General features: G+C 44.8%; 1 protein-coding gene across 2 annotated transcripts in view; it reads right to left on the bottom strand.

The window, feature by feature from the left end:
• tanc1b (tetratricopeptide repeat, ankyrin repeat and coiled-coil containing 1b) overlaps positions 1-16,844 on the bottom strand; it is a 98,156-nt gene extending 81,312 nt beyond the window's left edge. For both annotated transcript variants that reach the window (XM_047600284.1, XM_047600285.1), the window contains exons 1-2: positions 16,687-16,844; positions 5,493-5,586 (exon numbers count right to left, since the gene is read on the bottom strand). In XM_047600284.1, coding sequence (XP_047456240.1) covers positions 5,493-5,553 — 61 coding nt within the window. In that variant the 5' untranslated portion in view covers positions 5,554-5,586; positions 16,687-16,844. The remainder of the gene's footprint in view (positions 1-5,492; positions 5,587-16,686) is intronic.
• Between the last annotated feature and the right edge of the window lie 1,056 nt (positions 16,845-17,900).

Below are 17,900 nucleotides of genomic sequence, written 5' to 3'. Positions count from 1 at the left end.
GGAACTTGAAAAATTACATTTGGCAGCGTTTACATAATTTTCAGGCCTAGGTGGCCGCATTTTGGCAACGGGCGGTTAAATCTGTACGCGGGGAATGTTATCTGAAAACGATTAGCTGCATGCCCGTCATTCTTCGAAGTCTTTAGTCATGTGAAATCATGAAAAGTGTCAGCGAAAAAAGAAACGTGAGCCTGGTCAGCCAGGTTCACAGCTCTCCCCGAGAGCCCTTATTTTTGCTTCTCTGACGGAGAGACAGGGAGTGTCTAGCGTGGATACACCTGAGGTTCGTAGGCGTGTGTGTTTGTGTGTGTATTCAAACACGAATGTGTGTGGAAGTGAAAGATGTGGTTTGAGCTACGCCCTGCTAATCGTTGCCTGCTGGCTGCGCGCTGCTTTGATAGCCGTGTAGGTCTGTGTGCTCAATGGTCTCCTTTGTAAATCAGGTGCATTCTTTCTCCACCATTTTAAACCCCACCACAACTGTCTGGACATGAAAATCTACACAAACGTGACCGAGAGCGAAAACTGCAGAAGTCAGCTAAAAACGACCCATTTCACCACTGTCACTGCGGTTTTATTTAAATGAATATGAGCACGGGGGGGTCACTGGATGGTAACCTAGATATGACCCCACATGTGTGTAGAGGCGATTTAAAAATCTATTAGACGCGCATTATTTAACCTTAAACGCTTAATTGGCACATTAAGAGCAAACCGGGGTCTGCCAGCTACGTGAATTGTTTTCACTAGGAAGTTTTTCCGAATGGAAAAATCATGGGCTGATGTTAAAGGAGACAGAGGTTCTGGTTTAACGACCAGAAATTATGGTTCATCAAAGGATGTTAATAATGTACGCTGACATCGCCTGCCTCTCCGTCTCTGCTGCTTTCTGTCTACGCGTGTGGGATAATGTGAAGCCTGATCCGTCCTTTACAGGTCACACGCTGTACGCAATCTGTAATCTACACATCCTGTGGTCGACCGTGTGCGACAGGCTGTTCGTCTAAGCTGGTTTTAATTTTAAGATTCATCTAAAGAAAAGCCTTTTTTTAGTCCGCGAACGTCTGTATTGAAGGCAATAAAAGCACAAAGAGAGATAAAAAAAAAAATAAAAAAAAATCTTCATCCAGCAATTACATTGGAAATAAACCGTGAAAAGGGAGTTTTCTTTAAGCTCCCTTACAAGCCACAGGACAAGGAGGTAGCATGTCTCAAAATGGCTGCGGTAGATACGGATGGAGAAGAGGCTGCCACCCAGCTGTTCGCTGAGAAGAGCCAGGCTGCTTCCACAGGGAGCCAGGCACCGGGACCTGCGGCAGACCGTACTGAGCAGTGTTTGTTAAAGTCTGAGCCGAGGCTGAGCCGCCGGATCACTCTAAACTTGGGAGTTTTCCCCCGGTGATGCTGGAAGAGCATCAGAGCGCACCTTGAGATGCAAAAGACAAACACCTCAGTCAAGAAAACGGCGTTCATGAAAAGAAACCCGCGTCACGCGCGTTCGCGACATCGAGCTTTCGCAGCCGGGGGGCAAACGCGAGCCTGTTTTGGTATTTAACTAATGTCTCGCAGCTGAGCAAAGTCATTACCACTTCACAAGAAGCAGCCGTATTAAAATAAGCATCTAAGCCGCACCAGGCATAATTTTATATTTGCACAGTAACCAGGAAATCTTGTTTTAGTTTGAACAAACAACTGCCCGTCAAACTCAAACTCCCCTTTTTATGTTTGGACAAATATCTGCTCAGCCACCTGCGGTTATTGTTTATTGAAGGAAGTCTTCCCGGCTGCAGGAGGAGAGAGGAAGAATATAGACGACAGCGAAGGAATCTCTGCAATGTCAGCTGCTCCGCTTAACTGTAACAGGAAGTATGCAAAAAGAGGGATTACCTTAAAAAAAAAGAAAAAAAAGAAGAAGAAAGCATTTAAAATATTGCGATATACCACAAACCACTTGCTAAAAATCGCGATTGCCAAGAGATCACAAGTATCATAAGTATTTCCAACTTCCTCAAAACGCACTGAAATCCCACACTGAAGCCAATTTGCTGTTTTCTGACCTTTAACAACAAATCACCGTTCCATGTCAAAACACCCAAGAAGCTCAAGAGAAACTGCAGAGACGGCATGTACCATTCACCACCACAGCTGAGGCAACAGAGGACTTAATGGTCTCTCTCTCACACACACACACACACACACACACACACACACACACACACACACACACACACACACACACACACACACACCGTTAATTTGTGCAAGGGCCCTCTACAAAATAAACAGTCTCTTCGTCTTTCTGCGATCTAAAACGTCCACTTTTGCTTAAAATTGCTTCTTTAAAACGACGTTAGTTTCCTGCAACTCTGCAAGAATTCTGCAGGAGATGCAATGATCAAAAATCAGCACCAGCACTCCACCTATATCCCTCGCTTATTTTGCACGCTTAATTGATTAAATCTACTACTCCTATCAGTCCCGCCAAGTTAATTACGAGCACAGCGGCTTTTCTGCAGAGACACTGAAAGGTTGCACCCCCAGCTCTGTGCTCGGGTCAACAAAAGGACTGCGATCCCCGGCCCGGCCAGGTGCACGCGTGGATTCTGCCAAACAAAAAGAGAAAAGCCCTGCCAACTGGCGGTGGCTGCCTATGTGTCCGTGTGCACGGGGCTTGTGTGTGTGTGTGTGTGTGTGTGTGTGTTAAACAGCTGAAACTGTTACCGGCCTCAGAGAGCGCTAGTGATTAACACTGCGTCGCCCACAACGTACAGACGATTGCCCCGGCAGCTGAGTCAAGCAGCCCGAGCTCGTGGAGCGGGAAACTGGAGGCATCACCCAACCCATGCACTCACAGCGAGTCACAGTCAGCGACTAAAGTTGAGTCAAAGATGCACTTTATTCGGGTCACATCATGAACCGTAGAAGATATTCTTTATATGCTCTACGTCTTTTAATGGAGGCAACATGTGGGGGAAAAACTGACACCGCTCGGGCCGCTTTGCCAGAAAGCGTAATAAAGATCTTATTAAAGTCCATAACTGTATCAGAGTTTTCTTCTACAGGCTAAGAAGGAGAACCACGTGGTTACATGTGACTCAATTATCTGCAGTCAGGGCCGTCACGACCCACCACACCTGAATGTCTGAGCGCTTTCACACTGGATTTCACATTTAACACTGGAAACATCAACAGCGAAGGTGTTAATTGCTACTTGGGTTTGATGTTTCCACGCCGCTGCCAAGGAATTCTGCGGCTGCATCCGAGAGGAAATCACAACCACGCGGAAGGTATCGTCTGAATATGAAAACGACGAGCCCGCCGCCGGTTAGCGCGAGCTCCGCCGGCGAAGAACGCCCGCGCCGCGAGGAAAAACGGGACGGAGCTAAAACAGCGAACGCGCACATCAAACGCAACGTGCCCTGTGTCCCACTGCTGGAAACTCACCATAAAAAGAGTACTTAAAAGGGATTAGAAAGTTTAATTCCAACCAGATTCCGTACAGAATCGCTCTGAGTCGGGAGTGGGAGGAAGAGGAGGAGGAAGGATCTAGGAGGAGCACAAGATGGAGAGACTAAATTAGCAAAGTGTGTGTGTTTTTGTGGTCTTGGCAGCGGGGAGATCCCAAAGGAGAGCTAATGACTGTAGTGGTATCTGGCGTGGGGGCCAAGTTTCCTTGACTGTTTTAAAGTTGCATACAGTCCGTAGCCACCAAGTCATGAGCAACATATGCTGAGCTATCTTGCAATTATACTATTATCAGCGTCTGCGCTCCCACTTATTTCCATTATATGTTGGTGAGGAGACTGCGCAGGAGTTTGTTCCTTCTGGGCCTTCTGAAGGAGGGAAGGTCTGCACAGCCTGCGAAAAACAAAAGGCCGCACCAGTTTTCATTGACGTGCAAGAACAAAATCTGCTCATAACGAACACGTTAATCCTACCTACCAGGCTTCTGGGAATAACGTAACACCGAGAATCAGTTCCTTGAATTTTCCGAGCCGTTTTCGATCAAAATTTAATTCAGACGGTACAGGAGGAGGGGTGAATATTTTATAAGCAATATGGTACTAACTCGTCTCAGAGACTATTAATTATATTTCTGTGTACCCAATGTGATTAACACGGCATTCCCTACCGGGAGCCTCCGTGCTACTAACTTCATTTCAAGTACCAGAAAGCACCTACATTTACAAGTTCTCTCCTTCTGGGCGAGTAATCACCGAGTGGTGCAGAACAGCCCCAAAGAAGGACTTAATAAGAAACAACTCTTAGAAACTACAACAAGGGATTTGCCAAAAACACTCGTATTTCACTAAGGTAAATTAAACAAACCGGTAAAACCTTGCACTAAAAAGACAGTATTTGCATGTATCTGTTTGATGCCGAAACAACGGCGGAGCAAAGTGACCGCTGCTAACTGCTGCATCCCTGTGACCTCTCATCTGTCTTAAGAGCCCTAAACAACAGAGAGGAGTGGCCAGATTTTTATTGTCCCAGCATGAGAGATTGAGACCAGAGCTGCTTTGCCTTGATGGATGGGGCCCAACTGGGAAAGTGAGGCAGGGATAAAGGGGCCGTATCCCGCCATAAAACTCTGCCGCTCCCACACTACCACACGTACGGGGGTCCTCCAGCGTTTGAGCGCGTACGCACGCGGGTGCGCGGCCGTCCCGGGCGACAGGGAAGCTGCGTGATTCACACGAGCGGAGACAGGTTGCGACAGCTTCTTGAAAAGCAACGCGCGCACGTCTGCGGTAGTCGCTTTTCGCGGGCTGGAGGACGAGGGAGGTGATGTTGCGGAGCGCGGAAGGAAAGTCAGACCCTTTCCCTTTGAATTTTTACCACCGACTGCTGAGTGGAACAGTCAGACAAAGGCAGAGACAGAGAGAGAGAGAAGAACTCAGCTCTGGGGTGGTAAAGCAAGCCCAGACTGGTAGATGCAGTATAAGCATAAATGGTCAATTTGCTTTGTCAAGACAGCCGAGAGCTGAGGATGACTCACGGTTAGTCATGTTGGAAAATTCGACAAAATTTCCAAAAGGACATCTGCTGTGAGACAATGGTCCGGCTGGATCTCCAGTCAAAATTGTAGATAAAAGGTTGAAGGCATCCCATTCTGGACTGACAGACATAACAATGGTTGGATGACATTTGGATGCAGCGGGCTGTGTCGCCGGTGGCATGGTAGTTGTGGGCTCAGACAGTTGTAATTTTGTCTGCACCATCCTTAAACTGCACCCTAGTCCCTCTGATATTAGCGGGTACATTCTACATTATCATTTTGGTTTATTCGCCAAGAGTACACTTCAGACTTCGACTCCCTTAATGTGCTCGCGCTCTGAATCTTTCCCACGAAAGGTGTCCATAAAAGACAAGTTTCTTCAGGAATGAATTTGGAAACCCTGAGAGTGGTGTCTGAGCCTTGGGGTTTCGGCGTATCCGTTTACTGGAAGCCGACGTCTTGGCTGCCTTTTTTCTCCCGAACTTACACATACCTGAATCTTTCTTGCTCCCCTTTCCTCCATCTCTGTTCTTCTTCAGCACCGCCTTGAACATGGCAAGATTCCTGGAATCCTCTCTGCAAAGCCCCTGGGGGGGGGAAAGAAAAGAGAAGCATTCAGTCATTCGCAGCCGCAGAAAGACAAATGAAACGCATCCATTGTCACTGGAGGGGACGTACGGAAACAATCCAGCAACGCAGAATGTACCTTTTCTGTTCATGGGAAAAAGGAACACAGGAAGGTTTCCCCCACTCACCTGCAAATAAGAAAACCATTAACGGACTACGTGCGCCTGTCTTTTCTAACCTCAAATAACCAAACGAGATAAAATGCGTCCTCGAAAAGTTAATGCATCGACGGCAAAGCGGTCGGCATCCGCATTTCATACTGTTTAGCTGGCAGCCGCCTGGGAGTTTTCCCACAGCACTCCCAGTCCTGCAGGTCATCAGCGTAGGGGCGCATGGAAAGAATGCCGTAATATTTAAACGGAAAAGGACAAGTTCTGCTATCTTGTTATGCAGGAAAACACTGAGCCGAATGCCCCGAATTCCACATGTAATTGACGCTATGCGGCTGAACTTGGCTGTTTACATTTGATACCTGCGGGTTGTTCCCAAGTTAGTGCGCATTTTGAATCCTCGGGGTTAAACGCTATAGCATGAACTCGAGGTCCGGCCTTGTTTGCTTTGGCGATTATTTATAGTCTCACGAAGTCGGACATCTTTAAAACATTCTCAACTCGACAACAGAGGCAGCTAAAACAGTTAATGGTGTGGGATCTCCGGTTTCTAACCCTCTCTGCGTATTACTGCCGTTCGCGTAGTATTCTTCTGTATTAATAGCAGCAGAGCAGTGAAGAGAAGAAGAACGGTCTCAACCAAATAAGGGTATGCATCGGCAAACAAAACACACAGTTCTCAACCCCAGAAGCCGGGCTTTAAATATCTAGGTCCCCTTTTACTGCTGCTGTGAGAGGGGATATCGATTCGCCCCCTTTTCATCCTTGATGGTGTCAGATGAAACATCGTGGACCGGAGCCCGCTCCGATTAGTTATGGGAGGCGCAGGTATATGTGGGGGTGAATCCCCGAGGAGCCCCTGCAGCTCGAATCTGCACCGACTGGTCAAAACATTAACTTTTCATGGGGTTTTACTCCACCAGGCATACGCTCTAAATCAAGATTAGGAGTGTAGTTTCAAGGTACCGATTTCTGTTTTTTTTTTTTTTTTCACTGAAATATCCGGGGGAAACACAGCAAACCCTTTATGTTCTCAGACTGCACTCTTGTTTTTTTATCCTTGACCTTCGTGTATCGATCATTCTGACTGCGTGCGCACAAAAAAAAAAAAAATACGCTGGTGCCTGACCTTGGGCGCTTATGTCCATGACAAAAAAAAAAAAGAAAAAAAGCCTAACAGCAGGACACCTGGTGTAATGCAATATGTAACTGACATGAGCCTAGTTTCTGACGGTGAAGCCGACTGCTCGGTCAGTCTAGTCAGGAGTGCTAGGTGCCGCGTGGGAGCTGCACCACGCTCATCTCCACAGTAACAATAAACATCAGCCAGGTTAACCCGAAGGAAATGAGAAACGCCCTCTTGAAACTCCAAAAGCCAACGTGACAAATTCCTTCCTCCCCCTCCCCCGTCACAGCCACCAGACACACACACACACACACAAGTCAGCACCCACTGAGGCCGAGACATCACCTCTTCAGTCATCGCGCTCACACTTTTTATTCTGAGCCCTGCCGCTATCGTCCGTTCGTATCAGGTGTAGAAATGTGACGTAAGCTTAAATGAAACCAGCAGAGTGATCACAAACCGTGAGTATGTTGAGTCCAGGAGAGTGAGAGTGTAGCCTAGAAGCTAGAACACAGTTCCCAAAGTTTAGAGGAAGAAGTCACTTTGTTTGTAATTCAAGAAACAGTATGTATTGCCCTAGCCACCTAACAGGGGTCAATGTGTGATATCGGTAGTCCGCCTATGATGTGTTATTGATATGAAACATCAGATGGCAGAAACGTGCAAGACGTTTCACCCCAACATATTATCCGTGTTAACGTGGCCTTAGTTTACAACAAAACGTCTGGAGTCGAAGAAGCTTCCGCTAACGTGACGGTCGCAAAAGACACTGACAGTGACGCACCTTCAAAGGATGAACAGCTATTAAGGCGACGGCTGTGCCGGTATTCTTTTCCCGTATCGGCGGGAATATGCTCCGCAATGAAATTTAAATGATGTGGTACCAGACTCGCATTCTGGTCAGATTGAAGTCTGGCCATGTTAGGCTAGTGACAATGTAGAATCAGGGCTGCACACTTCACAAATACAAAAGGGACCATGCAGACTTTCTTGACAATGAAGCTGGCAATTACTGATCAAGATGATGCTGATTTCACACAGAGGTGGAAGTGATATGTTACTAGTTCCTAGGTCCCAATAGAATTCTGCTGATTCATTTCTTTCATTTTATCTTCTACAAACATCAGGCATAGCTATACAATACGTGATAATGGTCAGTTTAACCCACACACTAAGATATCCTCAACGTAACACACAATTTCACAATTTTCTACGTTGATGAAAACATTTTGGAAACGGTAACGTTATATGTTGATGTTGCCTAAGATGTATTTTTTGCCATCTGGATCTCACCGTGGCAAAGGCAACGCACTCAATACCATATGCAGATATGCTACAGCTTCAGTGGGGCCGGCCTCTGTAAGGAAGTCTCCTTGGAGAAGAATCCTAGACTGCACGGCATTCAGAAAAGACGGGAATCAAAATTCCTCAAGCCCTCGGGTTGAGTTCTATCCCGCTGCATTTAGTCTGTGTTTGGATATTACCATGGTCCCTTAGAAGGGGCCTCTCAATATTACAGCAGTGCAGTTAAAGTCCCACAGGGGCTCACAAGTCCTCGCGGACACACGCTGGCTGAATGGACAAAATAGACTCTCAACATTCACACCGGCCCAGTGAAACAGCAGAGTATTGTGCTCTAGGTGCTGCCTCTCTGTTTATTTGAAGAGGCCAACAGCCTAGTTGTCAAAAGTCTTCAAGAGGCTTCAAAATACCCCGGGCAACTGAAGGGATACGCACTAAGAGGACCGCGTCATTAAGGATGCTTCCCCGCTGCTGGCATTTTCAAGCAGACATATGCCAGCGCTAAGGCTTTCGCATGGGGGGGCTCTGTCCGTTACCTTGGAAAAGCTCAAGGTAACAATGAAAACAATCTCCAATCTGAGGCACAATGTCAAGCTGGTTTCCTTTCCTTTCAGAGAAATTGGAGCCCAGGGTGGTTGAAAGGTGCCTCGGGTTATCAACATGTGTGTTTTCCAGGTCATTCTCGATGTGATAGAGTTCAAATCCACCCGGGTTGTGAAGAGGGAAAAAAAAAAAAAAAAAAAATCCTCACCTGCACCATGTGGACAGGCCATGTGGTTAATGGGGCCGCGTAGGTGCACCGCAGACATCTGAGAAGGCAGCTATATATAGAAGGGAAATAGGATTGTTTGCCTCTGGTGGGGAAGTATTTCACATACACTGGATGTTGGCGAGCCGGAGCCCGCTTTGTCCTCAATTAAGTGGCAGACAATAGAGAGACCACCCTTAAGCTCAGGTCAGCCTCGCCGCCTCTTCCACCATTTTAAAACAAACGGCCGCTCTCCACCCTACGTGCTCCTCTCTTCCCCCCCCCGTATTAACGCCCTGCCAGCTCCCTCCACCAGCCGATTCTACATGAATGATCGCTCTCGGATGTCCACGCGGTCGTCACGGCGACATGGAAATTCTCACCGTGGGCTGACCTTCGCGCCGGTTTATTAAACGCGGCCCTGAAGTGAACCGGCAGCACTTTGAAACTCTCATGCGAACTCCGCGACTATCTGTCCTTTTGTCGTCCGTCCGTCCGTGAGCGCAGGAAACAGGCCTGTGTGTCCAAGCGGTCCATAAACAATGGCCAGTTAGCCAACAAACATTTGAAAGCGGAAGTGTAGGGAGTAGGTATGGAGGAGCTGAGTGTCAGCCACAGCAAACAAAAGGTTGTTATTCACACTAATGTGAGTGGAAGGGATATAACAAAAGGATAGATATTTTTACGGAACACCTCTACCGGTTTCACTCAAGTGTTTCCTGCCTGGCCTTTTGGCTCAGAGCCACTGAGAAGCAGACCAAAATGTTAATATCACACATGTTTAATACTTCATAATCAGACATAACATTATGACCACCTTCCTGATATTGTGTAGGTCTCCCTAATGAATTTGGAGGCCATTTTTTTTTTCTTTTTTAGTTGTCCCTAAACCGTCTGAGTGCATGTCTTTGTCAGGCTGCATCCTGCTGGGGATGGCTGCTCCCATCAAGGAGTGCCATGGCTACTGGGTGGGGGGTGCCTGATCTGGTCTAGGCGGGTGCTACACGTCTAAGGAACATCCACACGAATGCCAGGTCCAAAAGGTTCCCAGCAGAACCTCGCATTGTCACAACGCGGTTATTTACTTCTCCTGTCAGTGGTTTTAAAGCAACGACAAATTCTGCAATATGTTCATTCAGCGCAACAACCCATAATCCCTTAATCACTTGTTACTTTTGCTCAGCTATGACAGGACTTCACACACAAAACACTTTCGTTTTATACATGACACAAAGTGGTTTATGCATCAAATGCTAAATAAATACCAAATATATTTCAAAGTTGACTGTAGGCTGCCAGTTAGCATCGCTAATCTGCAATAAATAGGTTGGACAAACAGCACGTTGATGCACGAGTTTTCAGAATAACATGCGACAGATTAGCCTTTCAAAAAGGCCAAATAAACTGTGCCGAACTGATACAAATCTTGAATACACACTAATGAACATTTTAAAGGGCAGGAAGTGAGGCCGGGGGAACCAAACCCCTAAGAGGTTCAGTGATTCTGAAAACAGATTACCACGAACCTTTCACCGACACCAACAGGTCTTGTACTTGGGAAACGCCACTAAACATCAATAAAGTGGCGGTTTTTGGGGAGATTATACTGAGAAATACGGCAATTCCGTGGAAGAAATTTCCCGAGGGCACCACAAAACTTTTTAGGAACTGTGAAACGAGATGTGCATTTGAACCGAATGAACCGGGGTACAAATTCAGTTTCAGAATGAGAAGGATGTTATCATTGCCTGCCCTGTCAACTGACAAAACAATACAATCAAAACTCCAAATGTTTTGGTATGTAGCAAGCTCGTCTGAGAGAATATGAGAAGATTATGGGGAGAATTCCTACGAAACAACACAATGAGAAAACCGGCGGCCATTCAGACATGTTATACCTCAGTGTTTATTTACTGCTGGGTAGAGGAAAATTACTCATCAAGGGCTCCGGCAGATTCAAAGCTTTCGCCTCAGGCAGAGACAGCTAGTTTCTTATTGAAGAGGACAAGCCACACAGCTCAGCGTGAAATTAAAATGGATAACAGGTCTGATCTACTTATTATACTGGCATGGGAAATTATAAATAACGACGAGGACAACGGCTGAAAGTCATTGTGTGACTTCGGTGAGAGCGCAACCCCCCGCTCGGTTTTGTTCATTGGAAATCCCGATTAAATGTGATCCAACATGCCTGAGTTATATTTGTTCTTTTGCTATTCATGTTCTGATAATGCCGTCGTTCGAGTGGCTTAACTGGTACAGTACGATACAATGAGATCTGTGTATCCTGTCCGCCTTTTACAGCCCCACAATAAACGCTGTCTCAGCAGTGGCAAAGAGTAAACATGTGTCTTTTGTCCCAGATGTGTGGCTCTAGAGGTGTCAAGGCATGTTTAACAGGGCACTGTGTAATTGCCATACAGTTACACCACAGGTCCTGGAAGCTGAAGAAACCTGAACATAAATGTTGGAATAAAACGACACATATACATTTATATATATATATATATATATATATGACTAGGATTACTGTAGATAGACAGATTGGGAATGTCCAGATTGGCATCGGTATTCAAGCGTTTTTTAAATGATCGGATTGGCTCGGTATCAGGCTTTATAGTTATTGATTTCAGGTCTGCCATAAACCAAAACCATGTCCCTGCGGCGTCAAAGCGTCTTCTTCCTCCTCAGTTTTAGTGGCGGTTGGCTAGCGGCCAAGCTGCCAACAGCAACAAGGAAAAAATATTACAGACACGGTGAGAGACTTTATAGTGTTGGATGACCGGCCCATTTCTGGAATAGAGAACACAGATTTATACGATTAAAGTCTTCATGAGTCTGCAGGAAAGGACATTTTGGTTTATTTCAGACTGGATCGGGACTCGGATTGGCCGATGCTGAATATTAAAATATCGGATTGGGACATCGCTAGCAGGAGTTAGTTAGAAATTACGTAGAAATCTCCCTCCTTACGCAAACCAACAACCATCCCCAACGGCTTTAACTTCACACTGAGCAACAACAATTGTCTCATCCAAGTTGCGCTCATTTACTCCCGTTATCAGTGCTGATTAAACTTTATCACACGATTACTAATTCTCTGTCGCAATCAAGCGTTAATAAACACCTGGAGTGAAGATGCACAAATCTGAGCCGCTGTTACTTACGTTCAATTTGACATTTGCCTCCAAGGAAGACTGGTATTTGATTAAGGGTAAAACATTAACAAGTAGCGTTTAAAGTCTAGAGGAAGTTCCTGCAACACTTCTACTACTCTTCTTCTCTATTCAGGTTTCTCGGTCAGAAGGTCACATTAAGAAAAAGGCCGTCAAGCCAAAAAGATTTTAGAATAAGGGGAGTCAAGCAATAGATTTAAAACCTACACAGCATACTTAGAAAGCCAGGATTTAAGCCACTGAACATTCAACAGGACTTCAGACTTTGCAGATAAGATGTCTTCAGCACTAGGAAATTTTGGAATGTGGGTTTATTCTTAGCTCAACGCTTCACTCAGCTGCACTCGCTGAACTTAGTATTTAGTGTAGTATTTAGTGACGGAAAACAAATGCCTGTAAATAGTTAATAAAGTAGAGCAGAAGCCACATGGAGGAGCACAAGTGGCAAGTCAAATTAAATAAACATTCTTCATTCAGGTATGTAGGACAGGCTACTGTTTAGTTTTTTTGAGCAGCTTTAAAGCCCTTAAGTGAAGCTGTTTCTCAAACCAAGTTATAACAGACATGGACAGACGTTGGCCCGTCTGACACTAAAACGATCCGAAGCCAAATGCTGTGAAAGGATTATATCAAGCTTAATACACCAGTGTCACTGATTGTTGTTGGCTTATTGGTCTGAGATTACACAATCACATCCCCTTACGCCCACTTCCAAATTATAACCGATAAAAAGAGCAGAATTTTCCCAAATCGAGTAGAAAGCAACACGTTGCACAATGCTGATATTTAGCTATTTTCAGTTTTAACATAGGACCGTCACGCCTCGCTTTCTTCTTCAATTGCAGCCCTCCAGAGGTCTTTCTGTGCACCAGCCCACAGCGCCCACTACAGTGTTGGAGAGCAACAACTTATGTACAACTGCAAAACTATGCGTGGTTACGTTGAGACTTGTGTACTCGGTAGTTCGGACAAGATCAGCTCTTAAGTACAAACTTAGGAAGACGGAAAGACGCGTACGGTCATTCTGAACAGATTTGCGCTTAATGACGTCCACAAAGTGCATTTGGGGATAGTTCACGAAATACCTCCTTGATAAAACTGACTGGTAACTGGTAAAGCACATCTGTTCATTTGGACTGAGGTTGCGTACTTTGAGCTGGAGGAGTACTCGGGCAGCAAGTGATGACGTTTGAAGTCCACAAGAATGCATATTGATATGCCCTATGTACACATGCACATTGCAGACAGTGTGCACACCTGCAAAGGAAATTGCTCACAGGCTGCCACACATTCCCTCTTATACCCTCCTGACTCTAAACCCCAAATATGTTTCAGAATCGCAATGAAAACACAGATATTAGTATAAAGTTAGATATTATAATATTAGATGGAATTTGAATTCCTATTGGATATACCTTTCCACTCACACTGCATTTCATAGCCACATTTACGACGCTCCGCAACTATCTCCTCCTCTCTTCCCCCTGTCTGTCTCTAGGGGTTTTGAAAAGGCTTGACAAAAATGTAAATCAGTAACAGCTGTTACTAAGAAGCCCGTCCAAACACACACATGTGATGTAGATACACACATGCGAGCCTTAGGGCGCATATGCACATGCACGGGGGGCCGGAAACAAACATAATGTACATGTTGCTCACCTGGACTTTCAACCCATACAACAGAAAACGTAGTCCCAACGCGAGACACGCATTATTTCAGTCCATTACAAATCAAACTCATGTCTGAAACACAATGGCAATTTCAAAAGTATGCCTGTCATTTCGTTAATGCTTTAATAGACGACCTGGGGGCAAAACGGAGGCTATTAAAATGTAAGTGCTGTGATACATAAGCTTACCCTCTAAGAAACTTGAGCTAAAGCAGTTTCACATTGTCTGCTCTGAATGCCCAGAACCCTGTTTCTTTGCCTGATGGTTTACAACCTACGGACTCAGATATGCTCATGTGTCTTCTCTTTTAAAGAGTAAACTGAATATTGGCTACTAACTGTAGCAGTCTTGTTTTTTATGATCACCTCAGGTACCTCCTGGCAGGAGATTTTGTCCCTCGCAGCATGGCAAACAGCACATAACAGCCTCCGCTTTGTTCAGGTTCCAGGAGCTCGGAGGGTAACTGCTCCTACTATTATGCCATTATTTCACAACATGCCTAAAACCACCTTAATACTTTTGAGAAAAAGTAGTAGCGCAGTGGCTCGGTTACATGAATCCCACTCGCAGCAGACACTGTGAGAATCCCTTCCAGATAGATTGCCACGGAGATTGCTTCCGTGAGAGCTTCCACGATTAACAGATAGGTAATAAGTCATTAATCTTTCGGATACTGTAACAAAATCCTGCGGTTTGTCTTCTTTGCCTTTGAGCTGTAAACGAACTTCCAGCTGGAAACAGTCCAAGAGTTTGAATGACATCATTTGCACACCTTAGCTGACCGAAACAAAACAGACGTGCACACTGGAACTCATTTGAACCTCGCACAATAGGTTAGGTGTGAAGCTATATAGCGTTCTATACAATCGCGCTCTTGAACTTCCGGCTTGTGCAAGGCTAGACATTAGCTAAAGTGCAGAAAGATTTGGTTACCCTCACCCACACCCCTGTATTCATTCACAAACAGTCCTGGTTAGGAAGTACGCTGAATTATCTATCTATCTAGCTGCTAAAAATCTGGATTGTAGCTGTAAGCTCCTCCTGTTGCACTCTTCCAATCAGATGAAATCGTTATCTTTATATCTTTATTATAATCAACAGTTTGGTGTGTGCCATCTCTCAGGTCACTGGCTCCGGTAACTTTCCCTCCACGCACAGCCATAACAACACCACTCCGATGCCAGCATCTGTTACTGGCCAACTGGCTAGGGACCATGGGAACCAGGCTCTGAAGAGAGCGAGAGGCAGACCCTTGTGGCACTTTTAATAAGGCGACTGCTCTGTATGGCAAGCATCTTATAACAGACAATAGCTTTAGCCTTGGCCTCAACAGCGCACGGAGCCATGCAAATCCACTCTAATGGTTCAATAATCAGCGTGAAATTGCCTGAAATTATGTTGGAAAGTTAAAGTTGAGTACATTCCCGTTAGCCGGCCATCACTGCGGTCGTCAGGGCCAAAGCCTGTTCCACCTGTTGGGTTTTTAAATGGAAAATCAACACTGTATATAGCGGAGCTGCCCTTCAAGCGAGATTCAAACAAGTAACTCAATACGGGCAAGGGCAGATGTTATGGCAGGTTTTTTTGAAGGCAGCACGCCAGAAGGTTTTGGGGTTGTGAGGACTTCATAACACAGATAGAGTCAGCGCTCTGAAGCGAAGCATTCATGCACTGGCAACGATCAAAGGCTCATCCTGACATTCACAAACACACAAATGCCTCAGAAGGTGCTTTGGTTTATCAAAGCACCTGGCCGCGTTACAAAGAGACTCCTCAACTCCAAATACGCTGAAGGCAGCAGAAGTCGCATCCAACCAGTGGTCAAACTTCAATGACTCAATTTATGTGGGTGGACAAGATTACAGTCCTTTAGCCTTAAGACTGCTACTATATCTGGGCTTGGCTCTGCTTTTCCAAACCACCACATCCAATCACAAAATACAGGCTAGCTTTAGCATCAAACAGGACCACACAGTTATACGGAGCTGTTTGTAAAACATCTGCACCTGATCTTCTTAAAATAAGTTAGGACACAATAAAAATCTACTTAGTTTACGCCGCAATAGCAGACTGGATAAAGTCATCATCAAGATTAAACTATCAATTGTTTACTACACTAAAAGTCAGACAAAATTGACAAAACACACTCAAACCCACAATATATTCACCATTAGATTTAAAAGAAACTATTATGAGACTCCTACATTTGAGTTTTGAATACACGACTGAATGAAAAGAGTATTTTTAATGTCAGCTTGGGCAAAAGGAAGTTGAGGCAGGTGTAATCACTCCTGTCTGACATTTCTGTGGTTGAATCAATGAAAAAACTTCCAATACACTTATATATATTATAAAAAATAATCAAATATTGTTAGTAAATTTAGACTCACTAAAGTAAAAGAAAAATATGCGATTATATGTGATTAAATTAACCTATTGAAAAAAAAATAGTCGAACCACTAATCGATTAAAGTGCTGAAGTATTTCATTATCAAAAGCGGCGAAACCATGATAATTAAAAGATAAGTGTGCTGGTAAAATAAAAGTGGAACACCTTCAGTCAATTACTCCTTTGATTAGTTTCAGTGTGGGTGTCAGCCAGTGTCCATAAGGAACCGTAACCTGCACTTAAAGTCGCGCTTCACTTAGCTACTTAGCTTAAACTTCAGCAAGTTACGTCAGCGTTTCAGCTACCAGCACGGAGGCTGAGCAACTTTTACTAACTCGAGAATAAAAGGGTTATTATTAGTTAGCTGTCAGTGCCGCTGCTTTCTGAACGGCTCCTCCGTGGGCATGTCCCAACATTCCTCCCAACATACTGCCACTAAAAACCGCTCACACCTCACCGCTACTTCCCCCGAAACAAAGTGAGCCGACGCCTCCGCGATTAATCGCAACTCGCGCGTAAAGCGCGTGAAAAGTCTTACCTGATAAATGTCATGGATCTTAAAGTACTGATAAAAAAGAAAAGTTTTCCCTGTCCTCTGAGCGGTATCTCCACACAAACTCACTCAAGCCCCACACTTGATCCGCCAAGGTGGGTTAGGCTGAGCTCCGGCCGGGACGCTGGGCTCCTCCTCCTCCTCGTCCTCCTCCTCCTCCTCTTCCACACATGAGGTCATCTGCAGGGAGGAACATCAACAGAGAGCAGGGAGAGATCTCCCTCCTCCCTCCTCCTCCTCCTCCTCGATTTCCCCGTGCATGCCTCATGGACATGGCAGGATGCTGGAGACACAAGCTGGAGGTTTCTAATTTATGAGAGGAAAGCAGGGGTGTGCTGCGGGGATTTTTGAAATACCACCCTTATCAATCAAAATACCAACGAAAAACTCTGAAAAACTTCCAGATTGGTCGTATTTTACTCGCTTAACTGCCGATATATAAATGGGGCAGTTATTTTCTGGCTCTGGAAATCAGTACCTAGTAATAAGTGTTCCAGCGGTGGAAGACTTAGATGTTAATGAGTAAAAGTTGCAAACCTTTTTTAAAATACCTTATAAAAGTATTTATTTCACATCAAAATGTCAGTTTTTATATGTTAAATCACTGTATTATAACTGTAGCATTATGATGCATTCAAATGCAAGCACCACTTCAGTGGTGGTTTAGTAGTAGTTTACTATATGTTGCACAACAATGCATTGAATGCATGCATGTGAAGTGGCTACAGCTGTTAGATGAATGTAGAAGAGTAAAAAGTACCGTTTCCTGCACTTAAACATACTGGACTGAAACTAAAAATAAAATGCTCAAGCAAAGCAGCTTATTATAATTGTACCCAGGTGCAGCTTTTTAGACAACTTTCAATGAGTTATTTAACATACCTGTGCAATTAAAACAAGTACGGTATAAATAAAGCATGTGATGCGGTTGGAGAAAAGCTAGTAATTGGACCTTGTACTGAGAATTTTGTGCATTCCCACTTTAAAAAATAAAACTTCAAATGGCTTTAAAGCTCTCTCCAAATACCCTGGATTATGCCCCGGTTTAAGTTAATAGGCATTAGCTGTCATTTGAGAGTGATTAGTTGCTTGATTAGTCACCAAGATCAGGTACATAAGAAATACGGCCTCCCATTCTCTGGTTCTTAAATGCCACTCCTCCCTTTTGATATATGGTAATAGGAAAATTAAGATATCAC

This window comes from Mugil cephalus, chromosome 12 (genome assembly GCF_022458985.1).
Source record: "Mugil cephalus isolate CIBA_MC_2020 chromosome 12, CIBA_Mcephalus_1.1, whole genome shotgun sequence".
NCBI classification, from domain to species: domain Eukaryota; kingdom Metazoa; phylum Chordata; class Actinopteri; order Mugiliformes; family Mugilidae; genus Mugil; species Mugil cephalus.
The sequence above is the reverse complement of the archived record's forward strand: the minus strand, read 5'-3'. Positions and strand labels throughout refer to the sequence as shown.